At 44.5% G+C, this 26,448-nt stretch overlaps 1 protein-coding gene across 3 annotated transcripts in view; it reads left to right on the forward strand.

Moving 5' to 3' along the window:
• The window catches only part of LPP (LIM domain containing preferred translocation partner in lipoma), a 337,622-nt gene that overhangs the window by 140,961 nt on the left and 170,213 nt on the right, over nt 1-26,448 (forward strand). For all 3 annotated transcript variants that reach the window (XM_074153096.1, XM_074153094.1, XM_074153097.1), the window contains one exon: nt 19,139-19,251. In XM_074153096.1, the coding sequence (XP_074009197.1) occupies nt 19,139-19,251 (113 nt within the window). The remainder of the gene's footprint in view (nt 1-19,138; nt 19,252-26,448) is intronic.

Genomic DNA, 26,448 nt, shown 5'->3' on the forward strand with positions numbered 1-26,448 from the left:
CGTGTGCTTAATGGAAACACACGTGCTCTAAGACTGTCAAGCCTCCCCCAGGTTTACAGTTGCATCCTTAAAACTATCGTGGGGACAAAATGTTTCTGAAAGCCTGGCTTAGTCCCTGGCCCCGAGGAGATGTAAGGAAACTGTTGCATATGTAGAGAGGAACAGACACTTCTAGGTAACTGATCCGGCTACCAATCTGTACCTTTCCTCTGCTTTTGGCCGTGCTGTGATCCCAGATGATCATCTCGCCTCTACATGGGATAGCTTGACTTCCAGTAACAGGTTTACCTGCAGATTTGCGTGGTTTGATGAAGGCTGCAACTGGGCCCCCCAATCAGGATCGTGGACAGTTGGATAAAGGGTTCAAGCTGACTTTTGGGCTGCTGTTGTTGAGCTGTTGTTGGTACCTGTGTTCGCTTGAGTCTCTGCATGCATGGGCTTGGTTTCAGCCTATGGATGGTTTTGCAGACATGTTCCAGGAGACAATTGCTTAAGTTTTCGGAGACAAGGCTGACTTCAACATCTTATCTTGGAAATAATCAGTACAAGAGAGAGGAGAAAAAAAACAACCTTGCAGCTGTACAGAATTAATAGCTTAGGAGCAACATCTACTACTGTCAGGGAAAAGTGAGATAAGGAACACTATTAATTGTAGCTGCTTCCAAGCAAATCATAGAGGCTGCTGCTTTGCTGTCTTGTCATAAAGAAGAAAGACTTTCTTCCTTAAAAGTTTAGTAATTGAAGAGTTTCCTTGCTATTTTTGTGAGTACCAGTAAGAGATGTTTCCTGGAAATTTTCCCCCAACTCTATAAATACCGCCCCAAGGCTTACAACAGTGACTCAGTTTGGGAAGTCAATACCATGCACTTCCTCAGCACAGCCAGGCAGCCCCCCTGGGCGGAGTGCATGACTTCTGCAAAACCATTCATTGGTTGTTAAACTGCAGTACAATTAGGCTCCTTCTTGAAAAATGAATTGCTGTTGCTCAATCTTACCTTCCTCTCATCTTAGAGGTGAAGGCACAAGGGACAGAGGGGACTGAAGCATAGTTTGGGTCTGGAAGGTTGTAATTGGCATTTCAAGGTGCCACCTTTCCTCTTGGTAATGTGCTCATCGAATCACCCCACCTGGCAGATGAGATGTTTCTAATTGCCACCCCTCACTGTCCTGGAATCAAGATTATCTCACAGATCTCGGTTTTGTAATTGGGTCCTTTTCTCCTTCCCATTACGCTTTTGACATCACTTTTCGTACTGACTGGGCATAAATAGAGCCATTTGTAATTCTTTGTGTGATGCCCAAGGAGAAGAGGGACCTGGCTGACTGAATTAATTCTGGAAGTACAGAAAGAATATTGCACTGGGAGCTCAGGTCTGACACAGCTGTCTTACATAAAAATGAATGTATAAAGACAAGAGGCAACACATGAACGAAGTGTGAGCTGGGTGAAATCACAGCTGGCCTGCATCTCCTCCAGTATCACTGTGGACATGAGACCACACAGTCATAATGGGTAATGTATTAAGTGTCTCAGTATATTTCTCATCTTCTGCTTAGTCCATTCAATGCCTTAGGTTTGGATTAAATTCATAATTCCATTTTCCTTGTTAACCCTCCCAACAGTGGTCCTGCAGAATTTGAGCCTGTGATCCTTTTCTACAGCAGAAAAAGCAGTTGGGTTTGTAACATGAGAATACTTGACCGACTTCTCTTGGTGCACCAGGTGCTCAGCTTGTGTGCGTAAAAAAGGACATTTGCCCTCAAGAGGGAGAAATGATCTTGTGGCAGCAGGAGAGGGTCAGGCTGGTGGATCTCCAGCTCCCAGATCACTAGGTTTCATTCAATTGTTCACTTCTCTCATTAGGGCCGAGAGTCTTTTAGAGAGCTGGAGGAACGATTGCTTTGGCTGAGCCTGAAAACCCTTGATATTTAAAACATTTCTGCATGCCACTAAATCACTCTTGTTGGCCAGATAGAAAATACTTTAAACTTAGCAGCTAATCCAAGACGAGAGATGTGATGCATGATCACAGCTGAGCTCTTCCCCTACAATCACCGTTGGACTTCTTAAACAAAAAATTGCTGAACTACCATGTTTCCAGTCTGAGTATATGGTGCTTTCCTGAGATATTACTGAGACGAGCTAATGGAGGATCCATTTGCCTTGTTATGCCTTCTCATGTGGGAAGACTATTAATCTTCCTGTTTCTGGTACACATTTAGTGCTGCCTGTTTGTATGTGTCCAAAAGTGCTCCTGCTAATGATCCCTTTTGCCCCTGCGAGAATGTGTTGTGTAACTGCGGTAGGGAAACAAATAAAAGAGAAATATTGTAGTAGGGTAACTATTTTGAGAGATGAGCTTTTGCTTGGCATGTTAATTTTCCCAAGAGATAACAGCACGTCCAATACCTCGTGTACATTGACCATCCAGCATGGCATGGGGTCTCCAAAGCAGGAATATTCCATTTTAAGAGTCTGTTGGGTAAGACATGGGCTTGTGTTTGGTGGACACCGCCAAGTATTTAAACGTTAAAGTGCTATGAATTCCACCTGTGAAACTGGAGGCGGAGGTAACACAAGTTGGAAAATTTGGGCCTAAATGTCAGGGCCTAAAGGTCACATTTCATCGGTGGAAAGTGCAGTTGTCACCACAAACATGAGGCTGCTGGAAGGCAATTGTGAGGCTCCCTGTCTGTTTGATCTCCTAGTACCTGACCAAATATGCTTCGTTTACACCAAGTCCAGAGATTGTTTTTTCTAACAAACCTGCCCAGCGAATGTGGTTCTGATCTTAAGACTCAAACTTGCCTTTTCTTGTTTATTTTTTTCCCCGTGATCCAAGAGCAGTGATGAAGGTTCTGGGCATTCAGTCCGTGACTGGGATGGGGCTGAAATTGGAGCTTTCTCTTGCAGCAGTTCTGGCTTCGTCATGCCCAGAGTAATGAAAGCTCTTTATGAGACGAGCCAGAAAACTTATAAGGCATCGGAAGAAGCTGGAAGATGCATTTTATTGCTATAAGCATTTAATTGCGAAATCTTTTGACTACTTAGAAAAATGATTAGTCAAGCCGATTGGAAGGCAGCGAATGTCTATTTGTGGGGACTAGGGAAGGTTTGATCACCTCAGATTTCTTACCTCCTTCTTTTTCCTTCTTTATTGAAAATGGTAAATGATTAAAATGAGGGTGTGTTTTGAAAAGAAGATTTCTAAAGAGAGCTTGGAGGATTCTATGTTTGTTTGTTAATTATTTCATACAGAATAATCATCATTTGCAAGTGTTCAAGAGACAGCAAAGCATTTGTTTGCCGACTCCAACATTTTAGCATGGTGTTTGAAAACAAAATCTTGTTTTTTGTCTGCTTGACCCTTATTTACCGGTACCACAGGCCACGATTCCCTCTGACACTTGTGCAGCCCAGTTGTCGCTACGTTTGGTCAGCAATGGCTCCTCTGAGTGGATTTACATAAATGCAGCTGCCCGGATCATGCATATAAGTTTGTTATTTATGCACAAGAAAGACCTGAAGTCAGATCCTTCTTGTCATGGCTGGCCCGGTTGAGCTGAGAAAAGGCACAGCCTGCAAGGAAAAAACACTTTCAGCTTTAGCCAGTAGCTCCAGTTCTTATTGGGAATAATCTTCACCTGGACACAGATGTGTTTACTGTGAAAATGCCAATTTTGTATCATCATATCTATGTGCTTTTTTATATTTGTTGGAAAATAAGAAAATGGAGTTTTCTATCTTTGATTAAATCTTTTCCTGTCAGGGTTTGGAAGCTGTGTCCCAGCAGGCTTATTCACACACTGTACTTAAGCTGAGGGCTTCTTTTAACGGGGAGGAAGTTTATTTCACAGTTAGTTGGCATGTGGAGACTAGGGACTGGTGAAATCCCAGTTGAAGCTGAGTGTTTGTAGCTCTCATGTGAGTTAGCAAGTGGAGCTAAGGTCTAAGGTCACCTAGCTAAGGTCACCTTAGTAACTCTGATGAAAATCACCGATCATTATTTTGCCTCTTCCTAGTCATATGTGAGCTACCAGAGTAAAGAAGGCATCTTCAGCCCTAAGCAGGTCCTTACTGAGCTTCTCAGAACTCACGACCAGTAGTATGGTAGTTACAATCCATGGGCTGGTGGATTTGTATCAGTCAGCTGGCATATGATCTACATTGGGGGTTTGGGACATTGCTTTGAACGTAGTGGTGAGAAGACCTGATCTGTTTCTCATCAGCTTTACATATTCTTCATTGACATCGGTACCTGATAAGTGAAGCGTTGCTTCTCAGACTTCATTGACATGTTGTCTGTTGCCTGTCGTCTCATAAATCTAGCCGTGAAGCTCTAAGTAAACACCCCTGGGTGGAATCAACAGATCATCTTTGTGGCATTTCTTGTCATCTAAACAATATTTCATTAAAAATTTAATGACTCTCTTGCTCTGGAGAGTTAAAAAAGAGAGCTGGCGCCTGCCTTTAAAGTTTCTGTCTTGTAGTGTTTGGTATTTTTGTTTTGTTTTGGAGGTTTTTTAATTTTATTTTGGAGGAAATCAAGTTGATAAACTGAAAGAGAACCATCTTATTACAAAAAGCTTGAGTGCTTCTGAGAACATTTAAAACAAGGATGACTAGAAATGACCTTTCCATCCTGGAGAGAACTTTGAGTGTATTCTCCCTTTGGCATTTCTAATGATAGAGTTTCCATCTGGTCTTTGCTTAAAAGCTAAGATGCAACTTGGGTTTTTTCACATTAAAACTGTGCATACTCTAAAATTAATCCTCTTGATCATTTCACTTCAGGGAGAAGAGTGCAGAAACACTGGGAATATTTGCTTATTTTTAGCAACTCCATTCAGTCCTCCTGACAGCAGATTTCCTCTTATCCCAAATCAAGTAGTTTCTGATTTGGGGGAACCCTGGATTTCCCTCAGCTTGAATTTGGGGAGATTATACGCCTTAGAGGAGGTTTTAAAAGAAATTGAGGAGATGCCAGTGGCTCTGATGGGGGGGGCATGGGGCATGATCTGGGTCAGTCGGAAGGATTTGTAGTTACGTTAGCTACCCCGGTAATACTGTCATTTCTAACGCTGCAAATTCCCTGATCCCAGTTTCCCACACTGATTCCCCGAAGCCGAATGTGCAAGAGTGAAATCCTAGCAAATGAGTGCTTCGGGGAAGAATTGGGGATCTCCTGAGATGTACCAATGCAACCATTCAGCCTCATTTCAGCAGAATCTTTGGGGAAAGTACGTAAACTGATCCCTTTGCTTAGCAAAGCATTTCAACAAATGCCTAATTTGATACATGCTTTCCGAAGCCCCGTGGGGCATAACATTTAAGCATGCACTTGAACTTAAACATGTAACTGAGTCCGTGCTACACGCAAGCACATGCATGCACAAGGGGAGTGTTTCTCTGGATCATGTGTAGGAACATCAAACACCAGATTTTTTTAATTTTTTTTCCCCTCTCTGTAACACTGGTCACTACTGAATGTGTTTTCTCTCTCTCTTTTCCCTCTTCGCCCTTCTATTCAATAAAGTTCCTCAAAAATATACATAGGTGGAAGATCACTGGTCAGCCATCCATTCCTCAAATGTTGTCCTGGTGGGAACAGCAGAAAGTAAATCTATTAGCAAAGTCATGTTTCTATCAGAACTTCATGTGGGGCGTGCACAGAAACCATGTTTTCTGGACATTGAGAGCGCTCTGCAGAAGAGCAGATGTTGTTTGTGGCTCTTGGCAGGTAGATGCTCTGCTGAGGGTATCAGCGTTTTTGCTGCAGGTTCTTCTGGTGACCAAGTCTATTAAAACAATGGGAGGGAGAAAGGATGTTGCAAATAATGGAAGAGAACAATTCTGGCACATGTGGCTTCCTCTTCATAAAGCTGCTTCTCCCTTGAGGCAATATATCTTGCATCTTATGGGAAGGAAATCTTACAGTATAAAAGGAAGTCTGAACTGCTTACCAGTGAATTTAGAAGCCTAGAAGTTGGATTCCTTTTATGAAGAGATAATATGGGTCCTATTCCAGTATATTAGGGAAGCTTTTTTAAGATGCATCTCCAAAAATAGGATAACTATGGGAATCACTTCTGTAAAATAATATTTGTGTGTAACTTATGTAGATATTCCTGGAACGTTAGGGGATGCATGCTCAGTGAAATGAAGGTGTTCAGAGAACAAAAGCAGCAGAGAGATGGTATGTTTAGCCTGAGCTGCTTGGCAGGACAGAGCACGGGAGGATGGCTTTATGTTCCCGGGGATGCCTGTGACGTGTGTTAGAGTGGTCCGAGGGCTGTCCTCGCTTCGCTCTCCTGCAAGAGCTCCTGAGGGGCTGTTCTGCCTCCAAGAATAGCTGGCACATTGCAGCGCTCTAATTACGCCCATTTTCCTGCCACATCCCCTGCGCTGGGAACGGCGTGCCTTCTGCAGGCTTTACTGCCCAAAGGCTGCCCGCCTGCTGGGTTCGCTCCACGGCGGCCCCGCTGCTGCAGATTTACAGCTCCCTATTGTGTATCAGGGTAAAAAGCAGGGTCTGTCCAAAAGTTTGCAACCTTTTAGCCCTTTCCCAGTGTTCTTCTCTCTTCCCATTCCCCTCAATGAAAATAAAGGTATGGAGGGAGAGGGGGAAAGACAGTGGAGTTGATTTGTTGTGATTAGCACAAATGGTGAAGTCCAGATAACTTCAGTATCCAGTTAAGGATATTTTATACAAACTCTAGCAAGCCAAAAAACAACAAACAAAAAAAAAGAGGGGAAAAAAGTGGCTAGAATCCTTCTGAAGAATTTCTGCATTTTCTGCAGAGTACATAATTGAAGGGTTTTTTTTTTTTTTTTTTGATAAAGGCTAAATTGTGTACGGGCATGAAAAATTCAGCAGGGAATTTAAGCCATTTCCAAACCACATGAAACATTAAACATTTCGCTCAAGAATAGCTTGAAGATGGCGTGCATCATTCTAAGCTTTAAGCAGTCATCTGATTTTTCTCTTGCAAATATTAAATACATAGTCAAGGAGAGCCAAAGTAGGTTTTATCTACTTGCTCATGATGAGCGCGGAGCCATTGCCTTGAAAGATTTTGCTGGCTGACCTGACACACACCTTTGTTTACCTGTCTTGGTTAGATGATTTTAGTGGCAACATTTTGAAGATCTGGGGGAGCAGATACCAGTGCCGCAGTCGCAGTGTGCCATTCTGTGCTTGTGATCAACTTCAGCCTTGGGCTCTTGTCTGAGTGGCTCTCAAATTAGCTTTTTAAATCCGGTGGAATTAAAGATTTTAATCAAGCAAGATATTAATCACCATGACATGATGTGATATGTATGGCCTGATAAGGATATAGAGTAAATCTCTCAGTCTCTTGAAAGCAGAGAATCCTGTTTCTTAAATGATCTTAAACAGCCACATCTAGGTTTCACCTAGATGTCGTACTGGATTTTAAAGCTAGGTTATATAGTATTTTTAAATTTAAAATTCTTCCTTTGTGTAGAAAGATAAACATGGGCTAATTGCAGGTAACTCAGATATGTTCTTGATTACTTCTTGTTTTCTTGGCAGCCCAGGTACCCAAACATGCCATGTTTTCTCTTTAAATAAGATTGTTATTCACTTGGATGGCTTTCATCAAGGAAATCTGACTGTGATTGTTTAAATCCTCTAGGAATGAGCTTTGCTTTTGCATAAAGCAGTCACCTTGGATGACTGCATGCAGCAAGTCATGCATTGCAAAATTGCAGTGTGAGTTTTCAAAACATTTAGCGAAGCTGGTTAGTGCTCTCCAAAGGTGGATGGTTCTCTTCTCTAGGATGACACTATGGCCATGACTCTCACGTTTGTCCCACTGTGCCAAAGCTGGTCCTCTAAGAAAACTCTGCACCCTTAAATGTCTCCATGTGCATTCTTAGCAGGGCAGACAGCATTGCTTTCTCATTGTTACGCTGTAAAAACACCACGTTGGCAAGCAGCAACACAACCTTCTCATTATTCCACTTGGGACTGGAAAAAGGCAAGAAATTAGTCATAGTCCTCTGCTCCAGGGCTTCGCTTAGGTCGTGGGTGAGATCTAGACCAGGGGCTGGATATTGTCGATGCAACCAGTCTGCTACAGAAAGCACTACCCTTGAGTAGTGTGGAGACAAGCCAGTCCAGAGCAGTTGGGCCAGAAGAGGCTTCTCTCCTTGTTGTGATTCATGAAGAAAGTAGAGATATTGGCTAAAAAATTCTCAGAGCTCGGGGAGACTGGGCTAATAAGAAACTCTGAATGTCATGGGCTCCATGATTCATCATAAAGCCCCAGAACATTGGACATCTCTGTGCATTAAAATAATTTCCAAGCAAAGCACCTTCCTGGGGTGATACTTTGCACTTGCTAGTAATGTCAAATTGGAAGTCACTTTCCTTCCTGCAGCGTCTTCTGCCAATGGAGGAAAAGGTCTACTCTTCCAATCTCAGTGATGGAGGGATTTTTGTTAGAAGGTGAGATGGACCATTCGCTGTTCCCCTGTGATGCTAATCACTCTCTCCTTCCCCTTCACCGCTCCAGGCATGTGCTTTTTGGTAGCATGGGGAGATGCGTATGTTACAGTGAATAACCTTTGTATGTCACTGCAGGCATCAGCAGGTCTCAAAGTACGATAGAGGTTTTTTTGCTCATAGAAGATTTATCCTCTTCTCTTGCTCTCTGAGCACACACTCAAACAATATATCCATTTTAATTGTTTTCTGAGAGGTTATTAATATTGGAGTGGGGATTTAGAATGGAGATCAATCATTAATCTGAAAAGAATGGATTTGCACTTTCCTGCAGCAAGGCTGGAAAAGAAGTTAGGACAAAAGAAAATCAAGAGAGATTCCCCACCTAACCTAATTATTTTTTTTGCCTAAAATTCTCCAAGTAGAAGCTCTGAGGAAAAACCAAACCTCAAGAGTGAACACTTCAAAAGTCCAGCCTAGAAACTGTAGCAATATGTTACTACAATTTGTTATCGTTTCTTTCACAACATTTTAGTTCAAGAATAAGATATCTGGCTTTTCAGACAAAACCACAATCTTTCCAGAAGAATTTAATTTTCTTCCGCATTTTTCCTTTTAACGATATCCACAAATATTTCAGTAATTCATTTTCTGTTGGTTAAATAGAACAGTTTTAATTCAGTCTGAAAATTATCTCACCCAGGTTTCTCTACACCAAATAAGTGACCCTGCTTTTGGTGTGGTATGTTTTACTGTGGGGGCACCCTCTCAGTTACCCTGGGCTGCTGCCAGACCCTAATCCTTTTTCTCTGGAAGGGAAGCACCGTATGCTGAGCATAGTTACAGCATCAAGCAACTGCTTTCTCAGAATGATCAGAGGCTGGAAATGTGTGCTTGGATAACTACCATATCATCGTCATTCCTGTTGGGAAGGCAAGATGGGAGCCGTGTGTCCCTCAAAACCAGCACAGGTACCGTGGTGCCACCATTTATCCCTGCTTCTATTCTGGGAACAGGCAGTCTGCCTGGGTCACTCTAGGGAGTGGATTTGAATATTATCAGTGTCCTGACTGGGAATATCATTCTCGTCCTTGGGAAGTCCTTTTTGTGCCTCTGCCATTCACTTCTTCCTTGCCCGCTTTAGGATGCTCCTGATAGGAAGTGCTCTCTCTCCTCTTGTTTTCCCTATTGCGGTGCTCTGGGCTCTGACCAGGAAGAAGGATGAGGAGGTTCTCAGTAGGAGATTTTGTGGAGTATGGAAAACATAAATGTAGTTACTTATCTAAAAAGTCAGTTTAGTGCATTGTTTCCTAACCAGTTACTTTGTGGTATTATGGAAAAGTGTAAATTTTAAAGCATTTCTCCTTAAATGTGGTAACTGTGTATGTAAGTATGTATAGTAACTTTGGGATGTTGTGCAGTGATCCTTGGTACAGAAAGCTTGTGCATCAGTTTTTTAAGGTAAAATTAATCTCAAAGAAGAGAAGGCCAACTTCATTATTTTTTTCTCTTCTGCCTTCCCTGTTATCCAGAAGTACAGTAGAGGGGATGTAGAGCACCTGCAGGTGGAATCCCTACCTGTGTAGGGAAAGGTACCTCTTTTTTTTTTCTTTCGGTTATAATCCCATTTCTCTTCCATGGTCTAGTGGTCTAGCCAGATCATGTGTAACATTTCTAGTAGGTACCACTGAAAGGAACCAAACTGACTCCACAAAAACCACCACTTCTACTCCATATAAATATATATTTATATAAATTTATATATGGAGATATGGAGCATTAGTTATTTACTTTGAAAGAAGAAGATAGAGGTGAATTCTATTTATCCAACACTTATTTTTATCTTAAATTATCTTCGGGGATTAAGAATGTAGTGTATTGTTTAACTATTATACTGGTGAATAAGGAGGTGATTAATTTCTTAGCATGAAGGAAACTACCTACTTTTTCTGCTCCCCAGTAGCACTGACTAATTGCAATAGAAGGAAGAAAGCCAGGGCTGTTTGTATTGGTGAAAACAGTGAGCTAAGACATATCTGATAAGGCACATGTTTTGCTTTAATCTGTCCAAGTTTGGATGTTTATAAGAGTTACAGAGGGGAGGGTGGGGAAGAGGATGGGAGAAACTAAATGAGCCAATTCGAAAAGCAGTTTATGGAGGTTTTTTGATCATGTCATCCCTGACAGCTGCACACGCATTTCCCACTTGGTGTTTTTGCTCCGGTCTCTCAAGGCATCAGCAGAACACTTTGTGAAGAGGACACCTTGCAGGAAGGTTGACCCCATCAGCCAGGGAAATGGTCTAGTTACAGCAGTGGTTTTTGTTGTCCCTTTTCTTTGCATGTTGGGCAATCAGAATGGATCCGGCGCTTCCAGATGTTCTGCAGCACGGGCCACTGCTGGCTCCAAGGCTCACGCCAAGCTGCAGCATGTCAAGTTTCCTCTGACCGCTCAGATTGCAGTTCACCCCCAAAGTGGGAAAGGAACACAAAAACAGTTATAGGCACAGATAAGTCCGAGATTGCTTAAAAACTGTTGGCTGCAGCTTCCAAAAATTGAGGAAGTCCTCTGGCAGTAAAGAGCTCTGGGAGATGTTTTTTGTGATCTGTACAGTGTTTTGTATTTCATCACTAGGCACAGAGAGCATTTGGTGTGTGATAAATAAAGGATGTATCTGAAGGACACAGTCCCCATCTTCCTTGGCTGCCTCCTCAGGGGAGAAAGCTGACCAAAAAAACCAGATTTGTTTTGATTGTGCCATGGAACAACAGCCAGGAAGAACGAGGTCTTAATCCAGTGGCGTAGCTCATTTTTTTCAACTCCTTCATAACAGCCCTCTTTAGTAAATTAATGCGTATGTCAACTCTTGTCAGGAGCTCTTGTCAATGAACAAATGAGTCGAACATCATAATCTAATAAACAAATAGATAACCTGTTTCGGTTTTGTTCTGAGTGAGGCAACGTTTCCCTTGTTGAGTTGTTTCATGGACCTTTCACTCTGCAGAGGAGAGGGATGGTGTGTGGGAATCCAGCCCGTGTTTCCCTCTGAGGATAGGGATTGCTTTTTTGACTTAGATGCCCCGATTTCCAGCATATTTCCAGTTGTTTGTGTTGAAATTGTTCCATGTCAGCAGGCTGTTTTCTGTCATTTTTAAAAAAATCATTCGGAACTGCTTTTGTCCCCGTTATTGGACCTGAGCAGCTGCAACTGAAAGCAGGATCTCATCGTACTAATTGCTGCACAGACCAACTGGGACGGACTGTATCCTTACATCTACAAATAAACACTGGAGAGAAGGCAAAGGAAGGTTCTGCGTGCCTGTGGACTGAGGCACAGTGGGGCTAGGTGACATCCCCAAAAGTTCTAAAAAAGTCTGTGACAAGGAACGGTACTTAGAGCTTTTCTGTTAATCTTATGTCTCTTCTTCCTCCTTCTATTTTAGCACAGATTTTAATTAAAGTTTTACAGTGCCGTGGGCTGTTTCTTGTGTTGGCTCAACTTTAGTCCTTCGCTAAGCTCTAGTAAAGGACTGATTTATTTTCCGTGGAGCTGAGTTCTGATACTAGCAGACCTCTCCTCTAAGCAGATATCGGAGTTACGGAGATAATCGTTATGTGTAACGTGATCTGAGCGAGAGCAGAACTGGCTTATTCACATCACGTTTACAAAAGGAGTTGCTGAGGCGAGCAAAATAAGTCATCTCTGTTGCACAGAGGTTGGCGTGGGACATCAGCTGGAATGCTTTGCCCCAAGGTCTCATGGAAAAATAGGTTGAAGACTCAAAATGCAGCCTTGTTTCGATGCCTCTGTACTTAGGGGCATGTATCGTGAGTGTAGGATGTTCAGCTGATATGCATGGGGGACACCAACCCAGCATGTGGCTATACCTGCCTCCCCCTGCCCTGTGACCATCAGGGCGGTGGGAGCACTGGTTGCGTTTTGCTGGGAAGGATGGCACGGCTAGGTGTCTACAGACACAAGCTGAATAAAAACGCAGTCTCATTAAAAAAAAAAAAAAAAAAAAGTGTTGTTTTCACAATGAGGGGCATCCACTGTGGCGAAGCAGCTGAGATTTTGCATAATTTGGGGAACTGAGCACTTGTTTCCTACCCTTGTGCTAATTGCTGCCTTTGGGGTGTTTTGAGAAGGAGGTCAGCAAGTTCGGACGTGAACCGGAGATGGATGGGATTTTCCCCATTGCTGACCAGAACTGGATTGAAAGATCTGTGTACAGGACACTAAAGATAGCATCTCTTTGGGCTGAATCAAGTTGCTCAATAAAAGCTGTATCATCTGAAGTGATGGTGGGCTGATGCTGCTCCTTGTAGCGGTCCCAAACTTGTAGGCAATGCAAGGGGTCCAGCTCCAGTCCCACGGAAGTACCTGGCTATGCCTAAATGGTGGTAAAACCCAGTTACCTATTGAGAGGTAGGAAAAAAATGGCTTTTGAGCTGCTTCCTCAGCTCAGACCCAAATGTCAAAACAGCCAGTGTTGGATCTCCCTGTTGGCACTCTCCCACGCAGCTCCTCTGTCCCCATCAGAGTCTCATCTGCTACTCCTGAAAGCTTTAGTAACTTATTCTGGCTCTAGTAACGCTGGAAGAAATCCAGAGCGATTCCAACGGAGCTATTTTGGATTTGTGTTTGCAGGAGGAATTGTACCTAGAGGTTTTAAGTTAATCGCACGGTCATTTTTCCTCTGTATATTTAACCAGAGAAGTTAATTAACATTTGAAAGTTTCACAGGCTGCTGCTTTCATTATCTCAGCTAGCTGTGGTAAAAAGCGGCGTGGCAGGAGGGGGGTAGTCCGGCTGAAGTTGTGCAGATAGGAAAAATGCTGGGAATTGTTTCCAATGAGTCCTGGGGGTTTGGGTAGTTGGACAAGGGGATGAAGGTGGAGGTGAGGATGCATAAGCTGCCATGGTACGGGTTGCCCATTGACTTTCCATGTAGTAAACAAAATTACCAGATGATTGTTGGCGTGTGGTTGGGTTGTTGTTTTTTTTTTTCCTTTGAAGAGAATATTTTAAGCAGGACTGCGATTCATAGTCCTGAACTGTAGGGGACTAATGTTCCTGTTCTCCAGCTGGGAGAAACTAATTCAACATCTTGTGTTGTAAACACTCACTCATTTTAACTGATTACACCTCCACTGTTCCTCAAATCACTAAAATTACTAATTGCTATTCCTTACACATCAGAGAGTGAATCCTGAATAATTAACCCCAAATAAAATTAGATGAATTGGCCCTTTTAATTAGAATCCCTGCTGCTGTTTGTTCTGAGCTTCCTTTTCTTACTGTTAAGAGACTTTTAGAATGATTAAAACTGTTTAAGACTTAAACAGCCAGTGACCTTTTAATACAATATAAATCCATAAAAGCAATATTTCAGCTAGCAGGTGGTGAAGTAAATTTTCAGTGCAACTACCTGACAGACTCAGTATTCCTTTTTTAAATGCTGAGGATGAAATTAGCCAGTGTGGGTTTTTTTTCCTCCATCTTGCTTATTAATACAGTAGCTGATTAGCAAAAGTAGTTCAAATGGTAGGATTAGTGATTGGTAAGAGAGTGGTAATTTAAACAGTGCTTTGGTTTGGTGGAACTGCTTTATTTTAGGAGCCACAGGTCAATGTGGTGTATTTAGGTAGATTGTGGAGCTGGTGTGTAATCATGTGTCGGTTTTCCCTGCACTGGCTTGGTGTCGGTGGCCCCTCGGGACATGGGTTTGACCAAGGATGCGCCAACACAAAACATGATTTTAATCGCGTGCTTTCCTTGTCCAGTGATATGTGTTAAATACAGATGTTACAGGAAAATGTTCATTTTGGGAAACTTAGTAAGATGCAGGTTCACGCCTAAGAGTCACTTCTAGCTGAAGTTTTCTATAAAAATCCTGCGGCGTCACTTCTGCAGTACGAAGTTTCACAGACCACTTACTTAGTAATACTGCAATATTCTGCAGGCTTTTGCAGTGGTTATTATGGAATACGGGTTTGTGTTAGCCTCAATTGAAAGGATTTTAGCCCAGTGTTAAACGAATTAGAATTTAAGTGTAAATGTTCATTGTTTCAGTGTAGATCACTAATTGCAAACTTTGGCTTTCTGCAGTTGGAGTTAAATATTTGGCAGGGCAATGGGAAATGCCTGCGTCTGCTCAGTGTTTTCCCAAATAGAGTCTGTTTGGATCAGAATGGAAACACATCAGCGGGGGCTTGCTCCGTCACTGTCCTTATTCTGGTTTCTGAGTCAGGGGAAAGCTGTGTTTTTCAGGTGATTCAAACTGATTCTGTACCGGCTTCAGATTCAGAAATTATCAAGATGATGATGAGAAAGGGTTATTTTTCTTTGGAAGGAGAAAAATGAAAAACATCTGGGCATGCAGTCTTCAGCTGTCCGCCAGAGATCTGGGAAGACCAGTGTGATCCCTGTTTTGTTGGTTGATAGATTTCATTAAGTTATTGTTTCAGGGGAAAATACGATGTTTTTCTTTTTTTTGTTTCCGAGGGTTTTTTCCCCAAACAGCCTCTTCTTACTGAACATGTGAAATCTTCTTCATGTCTAGAAGTTTCAAAGCTGCAAATCTTCGTGTCTAAACTGTGTCAGTCAAAGGGGGAGGCAGTTACTGTGCTGCAACTCATTTGCTGACTGGCAGATATATCTCCCCGAAAACAAAGGCTTGAGACATACGAGCCTGATCGTGCAAAAAACTGAAGTGCACTTAAAATTTTAAAGGTTAGACTGTAAGTGAGAAAGGTGCTTGGTGCATGAGACAGGGTGTTCTTCTCAGCTCGTGCTTGTACCCAGAAGGCATCAGGCAGCCAATGGCAAATTTTACGAGTTTCTATTCAGCCTGACAGGCTCGTGCTGATCTAGACATCTGTTAAGGCTCTGAGCAATTTTTTATTTGTACATTTTCAAACACCTTTTATTTGTACGGAGCAACCTGGTCTAGTGGGAGGTGTCCCTGCCCAGGGCAAGGGTGTTGGAACTACATGATCTTCAAGGTCCCTTCCAAGATAAACTGTTCTATGATTCTATGATTTCAAAAGTGTAATAATGAAATGTTTAAATCTCTTTGGAAAGTGTAAGAGGGGAGATTTTAGGGGAAGAGCGGGGTAAAATGCAAATGCATCTGCATGGCATATGTTTGATTGGAGCCAGAAGCTGGGCTGGGGCTTGGGAGGCATCACTTCTGTTTATGGTTCTGCTGTAGTTTCCCAACATAGCCGTGATGGACTGACTTAATTTCTATCTAATTACTTGATTGTACAATATGGGGGAGAGCATTCCTGGGGCTGATGGTATCATCTCTAGCGGTTGTGCTGGGTGATGCTCTGGCACAGGGCTGGGCACGGGTGCCGAGAGAAGAGCTCAGAGCTGCGGTTTCACGGCACGTTGCGCCGTCGTGTCTGAAATAACCAAGCTGACGCATGTGTCGCACCGCGCAGCCCCTTCGTAGGTTGACTCACGTTCTTCACAGCTGTAAGAAGAAGAAACAAGTAGCTGGCGCAATGAGGAGTGTTTATTTTCTCCTCTAAACGTATGGTAATGGGTAGAGGTTTCTCATTGCAAGAGCTGAAGGCAGGCTGTGCTGCAGTGCGAGGAGGGGCAGGATGCGGCTCCCTGCCTGCAAACCTGCCTGCCCCAGCTGCCTCTGAGGGGGAAATTGCCATCGGAAGGTGATTTCACCTGCCTTGAAGTATAAATTGCCTCCTGGAGCTGCCTTGATGTGTCTCCATTGACAGAGCTCGGTGCAATCACTCTCATAACTTAAGTACCTCTAAGTGTTCAGGCTGATGCCAGGTGAATGTCAACCAAAAGGCCAATCTTAGTGCTGAGCAGCAATCAATACTAATAAGCTTTTTTGCCCATCGTATCCCTTATTCAAGGAGGGGCAGCGGGGTCAAATCAGGCAGGGGAGGATGAGCGCTCAGGGTGAGACATGTCCTCCACCAGCCCATGAATAACTCTGGTAACCCCAGAGCCCCATTTTTCCTGCAGTGGCTGGTACATCCATGCAGACCAGGGGGTGGTCCCTTGTCCAGACAGCTCCCCGCGTAGCTGGCTGGTGCTGGAGGTGGGCAGCAGTGATATGCTCTGCCTCTACATGGACTTTCCTGCCTCCCGGCTGTAAGCAAGTGAAATCGGTCTGGCTTGCAAAGCTTTTGGAGTTGAGGGAAGGTCCCCAAGGTGCATTGGAACAGTCTATAGGGAGATGCTGCTTAAATGGAGTGTAAACTTGTTTTCAGCTTTTTTTCCTCCTTTACTCCCTCAAATGTAGAACTGTTTCTTCCACACGTCATCTAAAACCGTATGCTGCTCAGGACACAGATTTTATGGTCTTTGCACGCTTCCCTCTGCTTGAGGGAGACTTCCAGCAATGCCAATAAAAATAATACAGTAACAGCTTCCCCTCCTGCATCCGAGGGAATTCTCTCCCGCGAGTGCAGTGGGAACAGCATCAGGTCCTGTGGCTGTGTGTGGGAAAGAGGAAAGTGCAGTGGCAGAATAAATAACTAAAGCTGTGAAGGAGAAAAGTCCATCTGTTCACAGAGGACCAGGAAAAGGCCAAACATCTGCAAGGTCCCCCCAGTTCATCAGGCATCTGCTCTCTGCTTCCCAGTCTAAAAACCTTCCCGTTTATGGGGAGAGTGGGGCCAGCAGCTTATCTGACTCAGAGGACAGAGTCAGCAGAGCTGGGCCGGGATGCAGTAAAGCCAGCTGTCTCCTACTGCAAACAAAACTGTTTTCTTCCAAACTCTAGAAAAGGGCTCTTCTCTGTTTCTGTCCTTTGCTCCTTTTCTGAAAAATCTTGCCAATGTCTTTTTCTTTCGGGAGGAATGGATCTTCCAAAGGGGCAAAATGGTATTTGTTTTGTGTTTGTTCTATCAATTGTTGTTTTCCCTTTCTGTTATAGCAATTGTTATTTTTCCCTTCTGTTTATGCACAAAACCTGCCCCTCTCCCTGTCTCATCCCCTTCAACACATTCTCTACCTTGATTTTGCTTAGGTGTTTTGAAGGTTTGTAATGAAGCGAGAGTGTCTGACTAATGTGCTGTGCAGGGAGACGAGTCTTTGGCATCGGAGCTGGGACTAACTGGAGAAACATGATCTGAAGTGTATTCTTTGAAGTGTGTGTCTGCGGGAGTTGAATTTGTTTGCAAAATCACATTGGTTAGAGGGTCATTTTCAGAGCAAAGGAGAAAAGTTTACTTAGCACTCAGACATCCCAGCATTTTTTAGAACTAAGCACCATGATGTTAATTTCAAAATATTTCTTCTTTTCTTTTTACTCTGTATTGTATTTCATATGATTTGAAATAAAAGCTTGGATTAATTATAGGGAAAAGAGGAGGATACTGCAGATGTTACTGGACATAATTTTTCTTAAAAATCAATCTTGAACTCTATAATATCATGAGCCAGTAGGTTTCACGGGATTTTATGTATTGGAGCAACATGGTTGTCTTAAATTAGTTTTCAGTGTGTTGTTTTCAAACTATCTTCATGCATCTGTGTTTAGGATGATACTTTCCTATTGATTCAGAGGGGTTTTTTTGAGTTCTATCCATACTCGCTTTGGGGAAAATGGGAATAAATTACTTTCCTGGGAAATAAGATCCCTAAAAGTCCTAGGGGGAGTTTGTGCCGTTCTGAGAGTGATTTGGAATCAAACAGAAAAGCTTTCCAGGGCTGCAGACCCATCTGGCTTCCCACAGCAAATAGCATGAAGGTGCTGGGCCAGCGGTGCTGCCCGGCTGGTGCCCGTGCCCGGGGCTTTGAACCTGGGCACGGGTGGTCCAGAGGACTGCGGGTCACTAGGGTTTGGCAAAGCATCTCTCTGTGTGGTTTGGAGCCTGCTCCTTGATATGTGGGGATGGTACTGAGGGCCTGTAGCCGGGAGGCAGTGTGACATGGCATGGAGATGTGGAGGGTCAAGTAGGGAGCCCTTGTTTCCTCCCAAAAGGGTTAAAACCCTCCAGCAGAGTTAAGAGGTGGATGCTTCTGAGCTTGCAACTGGCTCACCATGTGGCTACAGTCACTGACGAGCCTGTGATCTTCCCAGCAGTTCTTTACATGAAGCTATGAGGTCCCTCTAGGAAGAGGGAGATGCAAAGAGTGTGGCTGCCTGCCAGCAGCAGGGATGCTGGAGATGAGCTGGTCTAGATTTTGGGCTCCAGTTCCAGCCCTCCATGTGACCTCTGCAACAGGGAATCCCTGCTTTTAGACAGCATCTGATGCTGTCTTTATAGTGATCGAGAAGAGATGGCATAGTCTAGCACACAAGGGGGGTGAATTGGAGGGGATCCATTGCAAGGCTGAACATGGGGCGTTCATTATGGCAAGATTTGTAGTTGTCTGTGGCAGGTTTGAGATGCAAGCTTCAGTCTGTGGAGCCGGTTGTTGGTGCCTTCAGGCTTTGTGGCAAGTCATCTGCTGCTGCAGGGTCTGTGCACCTCTAAGCAATCTGCCAACATTACTGAGCTGTCATAGCCATCTCCTGAAGCAGTGAGGGGTGCAACTGAGCACTTACTGGTTAAATGTTGTGTTACGTCCTGTGCCACGATACTGATGGCGGAGTATTGCAGGGTTCATCCTGATCATCCACGTCATGATGTGGAGAAATGCTGGCGAGTCTAAGTTCTCCCATTGTCTCTCCTAGGGGACTTCCTTCCTCCGCCCCCACCTCCTGTGGATGACCTCGGGAACATCACATCATCACAAGGTGCCTTTCCACCCCCGCCCCCTCTGGATGACGTTACTTTCAATGTGCAGGTAAGAAGACAAGAATTTTATCGTTTGTGCAGAACTGATCCAAAAATTGTGGAAATGAATAGAAGATAATAAAATGAGGTGGCAAAGTGCTGTGGTTAGAGATCATGTGTCAGGAACAACCAAGTCAGCTTTAGCAAGCTGTGTTTCCCAAGTAGGGAATATTTCCATTCAAAACTTGCTGGGCTATTAAAGGATTTTTCCCATCCGGCTTGAATTAGAAGACTAATTGCCTTATGTCCTTGTGATGGCGGATGGGAGTGAAGCCTTCCCAGAATGAATTGTTTTCTGGAAGGGCCATCTCCTTCCATGGACTGTGGAGAGACTTTAGGGCAGTAATTGGACCCTAAAAGTGCTTTATTTAGATGCCTAAAATTAAGTGAAGCAAATCAACTCTGGCCCAGGCTCCAGTGATGTCACCGAGACCCTTTGCCCCCACTCTTTGCTGGCTTGGATCCTCTAGATTTGACAACTGGATTAAAGTGCAACTTCTGAGATGCATCAGGTGATGATGGCATGTCCTTTGTGGATACGGTCATACCTTGAACACCTTTGAAAGGTATGAACAGACACTGCTGGCTTGCCTGTAGTGCCGGGTACTGTTGTGTTCGCTCAGGCACATTCAGGAGAGATTCTGACTGCAGGGACAGGCTGTCAAGGTGATCAAGGATTGAGGAGCTGATCTTACCAGTGGAGACCAGAAGAGTTTGGCTTGTTAGCTGAGCAAAAGGAAGGCTGAGGAGAGGGTATGGTTGCAAATTTGAAATACATTTGGGGAATAAGCACCAGAGAAGAACTGTTTCTGCTCTGGGTGAGTGTTGATGCAGGAACAGGAGAGGCTGAGCTTGCCAGAAGGACCTTCATGTTGCTGTTTAGAAAGTTTATAAGCACTGAGGCTGCGAAGGTCTGAAGGAGCTTTCTGGGAGTAGTGAGAGCAAAGTAAGTGTGATATAGGTTGATCTAGGTGACCTGACTTAGTTCCTGATGCCGCTGGAAACTCTAGACTCAATTCATCTACTTTGTGCCCCTGTAAAAAGAAAACATTTCCCTCCCTCGTGGGCTTCCTCTCATCACTTGCCTGTGGCGAGATGTTCAGATGCCATCACAAAGTCTCAGCGTGTTCCTGCAATGGGTTCAGCATTATAAGCAGCCTTTGAGAGGGAAGGGGTTAATGAGGATTGCGTTCTCCCTTGCCAGGAAAGGCTGCAGTTGTGAGGGACATTAGCCAAGTGCAAGCAAGGCTTTTCCCAGCCTTGGGGGAATGAAGTAATTCCCCAGCAAGTGTTGTTCTGTCTCTTATCTCTCCGAGAAGAGTGGACCCCGTGGGAGCAGGGGAGCTTCCAGACTGCCTTGGGAAGCGTCGACGCAGTGAAGCAGCAGGCTTGTGGTGAGGGCAGGGCACTGCCTGCACGGGTGTCTGGGTAGGAGCCTGGGCAGTGGGAAAGGGCCATGGCACCTCATGTGCTTCTCCAGGGTCAGGCTTTACCCAAGGAGAGGACCTCACCATGTTTATTGGAAGGGGCTTGTGTCTTCAGCTCCTCATGCCTCCCTCCTGCGATGGCTCCAAAGATCATAGAATCATGTGCCTGAAAGATGTGAATCATAGAAAGATGTGCCTCAGCCACTCGGGGCTGTCACTCGGACGTGTCCCTTGGTAGAACCATCTGGGGGGGATGGCTTTTCCCTGCTGAGCTCATGAAATTGCTATTTGTCACACCTTTTCCCTCTGGCTTTGGGGCTGGAGCTGTGTTCACAGTGTTGGGCTTTGGCACGAGCTTGGGTAGAGCAAGATCCCTTCGTGTGGCATCCCGTTTGGAGGAAGGCGAGCCTGCCAGTCGTGCCCCAGCACTCCTGCCTGTCACCACCGCCACATGTACTCTACGCAGCAAGCACGGGTTTCTGCCTTTAATCTGTGCTCCCGTGTCACCTTTTTCCCCTTTCTTTTCCCTTCTGTCCTCTGAAGGAGATCAGGAGCAAGGAAAAGCCAGGGCTAAGTCAGGAGCCGGTGGTGTCTCGTGCTGCAAGATCAGCTCCTTATCTTGCAGGGGCAGCAAAAGCTGTGCTGAAGTAAGACATAAGGCCCAAGAGATGAGGGAAAAGGGCAGGTGGCGATGGAGAAAGCTGCTCGATGCCTTTATGTGTTGAACACAATCATTTTTACAACTCCAGACAGAGGTTCCTGTGCTGAAGGAGCAGAACAAATGGTGACTGCGTTCCTTCTGCTGTGACGTGGTTGCCTGAAGGCGTGGATCTCATGAGCATGTGTTAGATCAGGCTGTAACAAACTAAAGCCAAGCCTGATTCTTGTTCTCCGATGCCAGGCCACTTCATTTCCATGCCTCAGTTTCCCCATAGCTAAATGTAAGTGCTGGAGCAGATGACCCTGTTCCTGAGCATGGACCAGATCTGAGGCTGCTGCCTGGGGCGGTTCAGCCCCTGCAGACCCGGTGCGAGCCCTCCACGTTTACTCCAGAGCTTGACATTTATCTGCTCCAGCAAATCAGCCCCTTTACAACAAAAATTTCTCTCTGGATGGCAGAGTGCTGATGACAGCTTAGGAAATATGTGAGCTGTGTTTCCAGGTAAAGCTTTTTATACTAGGTGTTAAGTTGATGAGGACAGCAGAATATATATGTTTAGTTTATTATCATTTTGTGTGTTACTGTTAGCAGATGGCTAAAAGCTGCACAGATTATTATGGTTTAAGTTGTAGCTTAAGAGCAGCAGTTAAAATAATAATGCCCAGTTTTCATAGGCCTGTTTATCTCTGGATCTCTATTTGGACAGTGGAACCTGGCCACTTAGGATCAGATCCAAAAAGGTACTTTAGTATCTGACTTCCCTTGAGGTGCTTATGCTCTGATGGAAATCAGAGGAGGATGGGGTCGTGAAATACCTTTGCAACAGATCTGGCATTTTCTTGTAGTTTCTGTTTTCCCGTTCTGTCATGTTTGGATTCACAGCCGAGCTGGGGAGGAAAGGGGAAGGAAATTTAAAAACTTTTCTTATTAACTGTAATGTTTCAAAAAAAAAAAAAAAGAAATAAGAGAAAAGGAAATGTTTATATTTAAAAAAGAGTGCCTTGGGGCTGGGGGAGTGTTGTGTTGGGAAGTTCCCCTTCGGCTGAAGTCAGGTGGGGAAGGCGAGAGTGCTTGTTCCCAGAATGGTGGTGAGGGCGCGGTGATGGCGTGTTTGACAAATAAGGACATGAGCAAAGAGCCTTTTGCCACGTTGGCTTGGGCTCAGTTTAAAAGAGAAAAAAAAAAAAAAGTAATCCTGGACGGGAAGAAAAATGAAATCACTGTTTGTCAAAAGGAAATAGATAGATCTGGGCGGGAGGGAGGCAGATTTTTATTACTTTTTTTGCCTTCTAGTTTCAAAACAGGCATTCTGCCCAGGCCAGGGAAAGCAAAAGTGAAAAACTCTCATAAGCAGCCTCTCGAGTGCCCTGTTTGCTCACAGAGAGGGACCCTCACTCACGGTGCTTGCAATTTCTTCTTTCCTTGCCAGACAGGGTTGCTCAGGTGAGGTGAACAGCCAGTCCCTACCCCTTGTCCCATCCCTGGGAAGGCTGGCTCTGGAGCCATGTGTGCTTTGGCTGCATCTTGATAAGCTGTATCACGGGGACTTCAGATCTCCACTGGCTTTGAAACGACCAGTTCTCCTTAAAGGAAAGGTTTAGAGCCCAGTGTTTTGTGTCAGGGCAGGACCTGGGTGGCTCAGAGCAGATGTGACCCTCGGCTGCAGACCTGCCAAGGGCCACCTTGGAAAAACATACGTTTACGAATCGCTGCTAATTACCTGCAGGTGCTGCGTCTGCAGTGTGGGTCTGATTTTCATTTGGGACCCTATAGATGCTACCGCAACACGGAGAGGAGAGGATTGCGTTCAGCCAGGAGATCGCCTCTTTCCCAACAACCCCTGGCTGTTATCAGTGTGTTTGGTATTGGCAGGCCACAAAACACTTTACAAAAGAAATACCAGTCTCTCCCTGATAAGGAAGCTGAAGGAGGGAAAGCACTTTGCCTAGGTCACCAGGCTGACCAGCGGCAGGCTGAAAATAGGACCCAGAGCTCCTGCATCCCAGAGCAGTTTTATTTGCTACATTGCACCGCCTTATTACTATAAAAACTGTGAATTAATTAGTAAATACCACCAGTGGCTGAGACCAGAATGAATTTGGGATATACCAAAAAGGATGCGCAAAAGTGGTGTAGGATGGGGTGTAACGTGACGAAACAAACAGACTTTGAACAGTCACATGAAGGGTAGATTTAGATTAGATATTAGGAAGAAATTCTTTACTGTCAAGGTGGTGAGGCACTAGCACAGGTTGCCCAGAGAATTTGTGGCTGCCCCATCCCTGGAGGTGTTCAAGACCAGGCTGGATGGGGCTTTGAGCAACCTGGCCTAGTGGGAGGTGTCCCTGCCCATGGCAGGGGGGTTGAACTAGAGGATCTTTATGTCCCTTCCAACCAAAACCATTCTATGATTCTTTGATAATATAGTTTAATTCACCAGTTCTTGTTTTAACCACCTGTGCATGGAGGGGCTGCAGCGCTGCGCTGTGCGTGGGCAGCAGCTATTCCCATGTTCAGAACTACAGGACTCATGGACCAGGGTGTATCGTCCTGTTGCGATATAGGGGAAATCAGCCGACGGGCTCAAACTCCTACTGCCAAAGGATTTTGGGAGCAGAAATGCCGAAACGGTGCGAAGGTGTACATGCCTTCCTCGACAAGGCTGTTCAGAGGAGACCCGTCTCGCCTCTCCCTAGCGCTCGCGCTTGGGAGAAGGTGGGAACGTGTTGATAGATGCGGGCGGCGAGAGCCTCATCCTTGTTACGGGGGAGGTTGCCAGGCGTTTTGCTGTCTGACTCCCTCCCAGCGAGTGGCGGCGGTGCCTCTTCGTGGCTGTGACTCACCAGCAAAGGAAACAGCCGGAACAGAGGAATTTTCTTTTTTTTTTGGTCCTTTTTTTTTTTTTTCCCCCCATTTTTTTTATTTTTTTTATTTTGGGTGTGCATATTAACAAATAGATGGGGAGGGGAAAGTGTGATTTTTGCCTACAGGGGGTGCTGCCTTAAATAGCACATCTCCCGCTCGGCGGCGCGGCTCTGCCTGGGTGCTGGGCTTGCTTGAAATCGCCTGCCTTTCAGCATTTGCAGAAGCCGAAAAGGCCAAAGAGAGCAGAACATGTGTTCAGCCTCCCTCTAGTGCTAGATTTTGTTAATCATCGGGATTATTGGCCTGGGCGTAGGTGCTCGCTGGCGAGGAGCGGGGGTAACGCGGGGCAGCTCTTGCTGCCGGCAGGGCTGGCTGGCTCCTGGCAAGAAGCAGTAGCTCCCGGTGACACTGTAAATAAAGCCATAGTCCGTGTGTATCGCTTGCCATTGGAGAGCCAGCTTTTGCAGATTTCTGGGACTCCTAACCTGATTTATTAAAATCCATGTGATAAGCAACTGCCTTTTATCTAAATTGAAGCCGTGTCCAACAGTATAAATAAATTACCTGCTAATGTTAACCCTCTTACTCAAGCCCTGGATTTGCAGGAATGCTTTTGATCTGTCTCCCTTCTTCTGCCGTCCTCGTGTGTTTGAGAAACAGGAATGTGCTGTGCTCTGAATTAGGCTTGAGCAAATAACATGTATGCTCTCTGCATGTTTGAGTGCTCACTGGGTCTCTATAGGTCAATATGTGTTTGCTGTATAATAGGGGTTTCTAGGCACTAAGGTGAGAAGAAGTAATACAAAGTCTGTATATGTTGATGAATATCTGGATGTGTGATAGATAAAATGCATGTTTTTCTCATATGCTTATATATACACATACTATTTATATATGTATGAGAAATGCATAATGAGTGAGGATATAGAGTAGACCTCTATGTTATTGGGGATCAAACATGCACATTTTATCCCTGCTGCTTTTTTATCCCATGCTGTGGGTAGCATCAGCAGTAGATCCAGGATCACAAGAGGAAAGGAACACTGAGCATTTCTTTCAGGCAGCTCTTGATGCAACCCATCTTATACGCATGTTTGTTTTACAATGCCAAACCACATTCTATTTTAAATCTTTAATGAACCTCTGTTCCCATCTATGTAACTTTCCAATCCTTACTCTCTTCAGAATAGACAAAGATGTTTATTATAAACCACAAATTTTACTGAAAGGGTAAACTGGAAAAGTTTTAATTGTACGGCGTAAGCCTGCCATTCATCTCTCTGCCTGGCTATTAATATCTTGGCAATGTTGTAATGCAGTACAGCCTTTAATAGCTAAACCTCTCGGCAAGGACTACAAAGGAAGCAAGGATCCAAACAGTTAACTGTGCTCATTATTTTCATCATGCTTATTACTGTGTTATTTAATGTATTTGTTATGTTATTGTTTAATATAGTAACAGAGCACGCAGGATGCGCCAGGGCCTGCACTGGTGCACACTCGTGCCTTCTTTGGGAGGAGGGTTGTGACTGAGGCTGGGAGATGTTTTCGGAGATGGAAGAGAGTGGCTTTTGATAATCTGCCATACAGCGGGTGATGAGGTGAGGGAGCAGAAAAAAGCAAAAGCCTAATACAGATCATATGTAAATAAGGGTATGGGGCCATCTAAAAAGTTGTGATAGGAAACAGAAAGGTCAGAGATGTTGCTGATTTTGATGTTCAAACATCATCAAGCTAAAACTATCCCAGGTTAAGGCATAAGGCAGTGTTAGCACGTGTGCCGGCATGGGTCCGAACAGCGGGCTGTGGTCCTCCGGGGCTGTTCCTGAGGTTACGTGCCCTAGTGGCACCTCTGGCTTGTGTGGTTACTTCTCTTTGTGTGACACTGTCACACTGCTGGAGTCAGGTTCAGTGCTGGCACCTCCAGAGAGGTTAATCTGTACCCTGGATTATCCACCCGTGGATAATAGAGACATGAATGTGGAAAGTAATAGGGGAGGCATGGAGAGCATGCAGAAAAAGCAGGCAATTTTTCCTGTCAGAGCTAGTACCGGCCTGAGAGAGACAAAAGGGAAGCAAAAACATCATTGTATCCAAGGTAGAATTATTTAAGCAGAGGGAAAATAAAAAGATAATGAAGATGCGGAAATTCTCCCATCAAAGCAGGTGAGCTGAGTGATGGAAGAGAGTGAGATAACATGATCAGAATTGAAGAAATTTCCATTCTTCTAATTTATGAGTGCTATTCAAATCT

This window comes from Numenius arquata, chromosome 9, assembly GCF_964106895.1.
Source record: "Numenius arquata chromosome 9, bNumArq3.hap1.1, whole genome shotgun sequence".
Lineage (NCBI taxonomy): Eukaryota > Metazoa > Chordata > Aves > Charadriiformes > Scolopacidae > Numenius > Numenius arquata.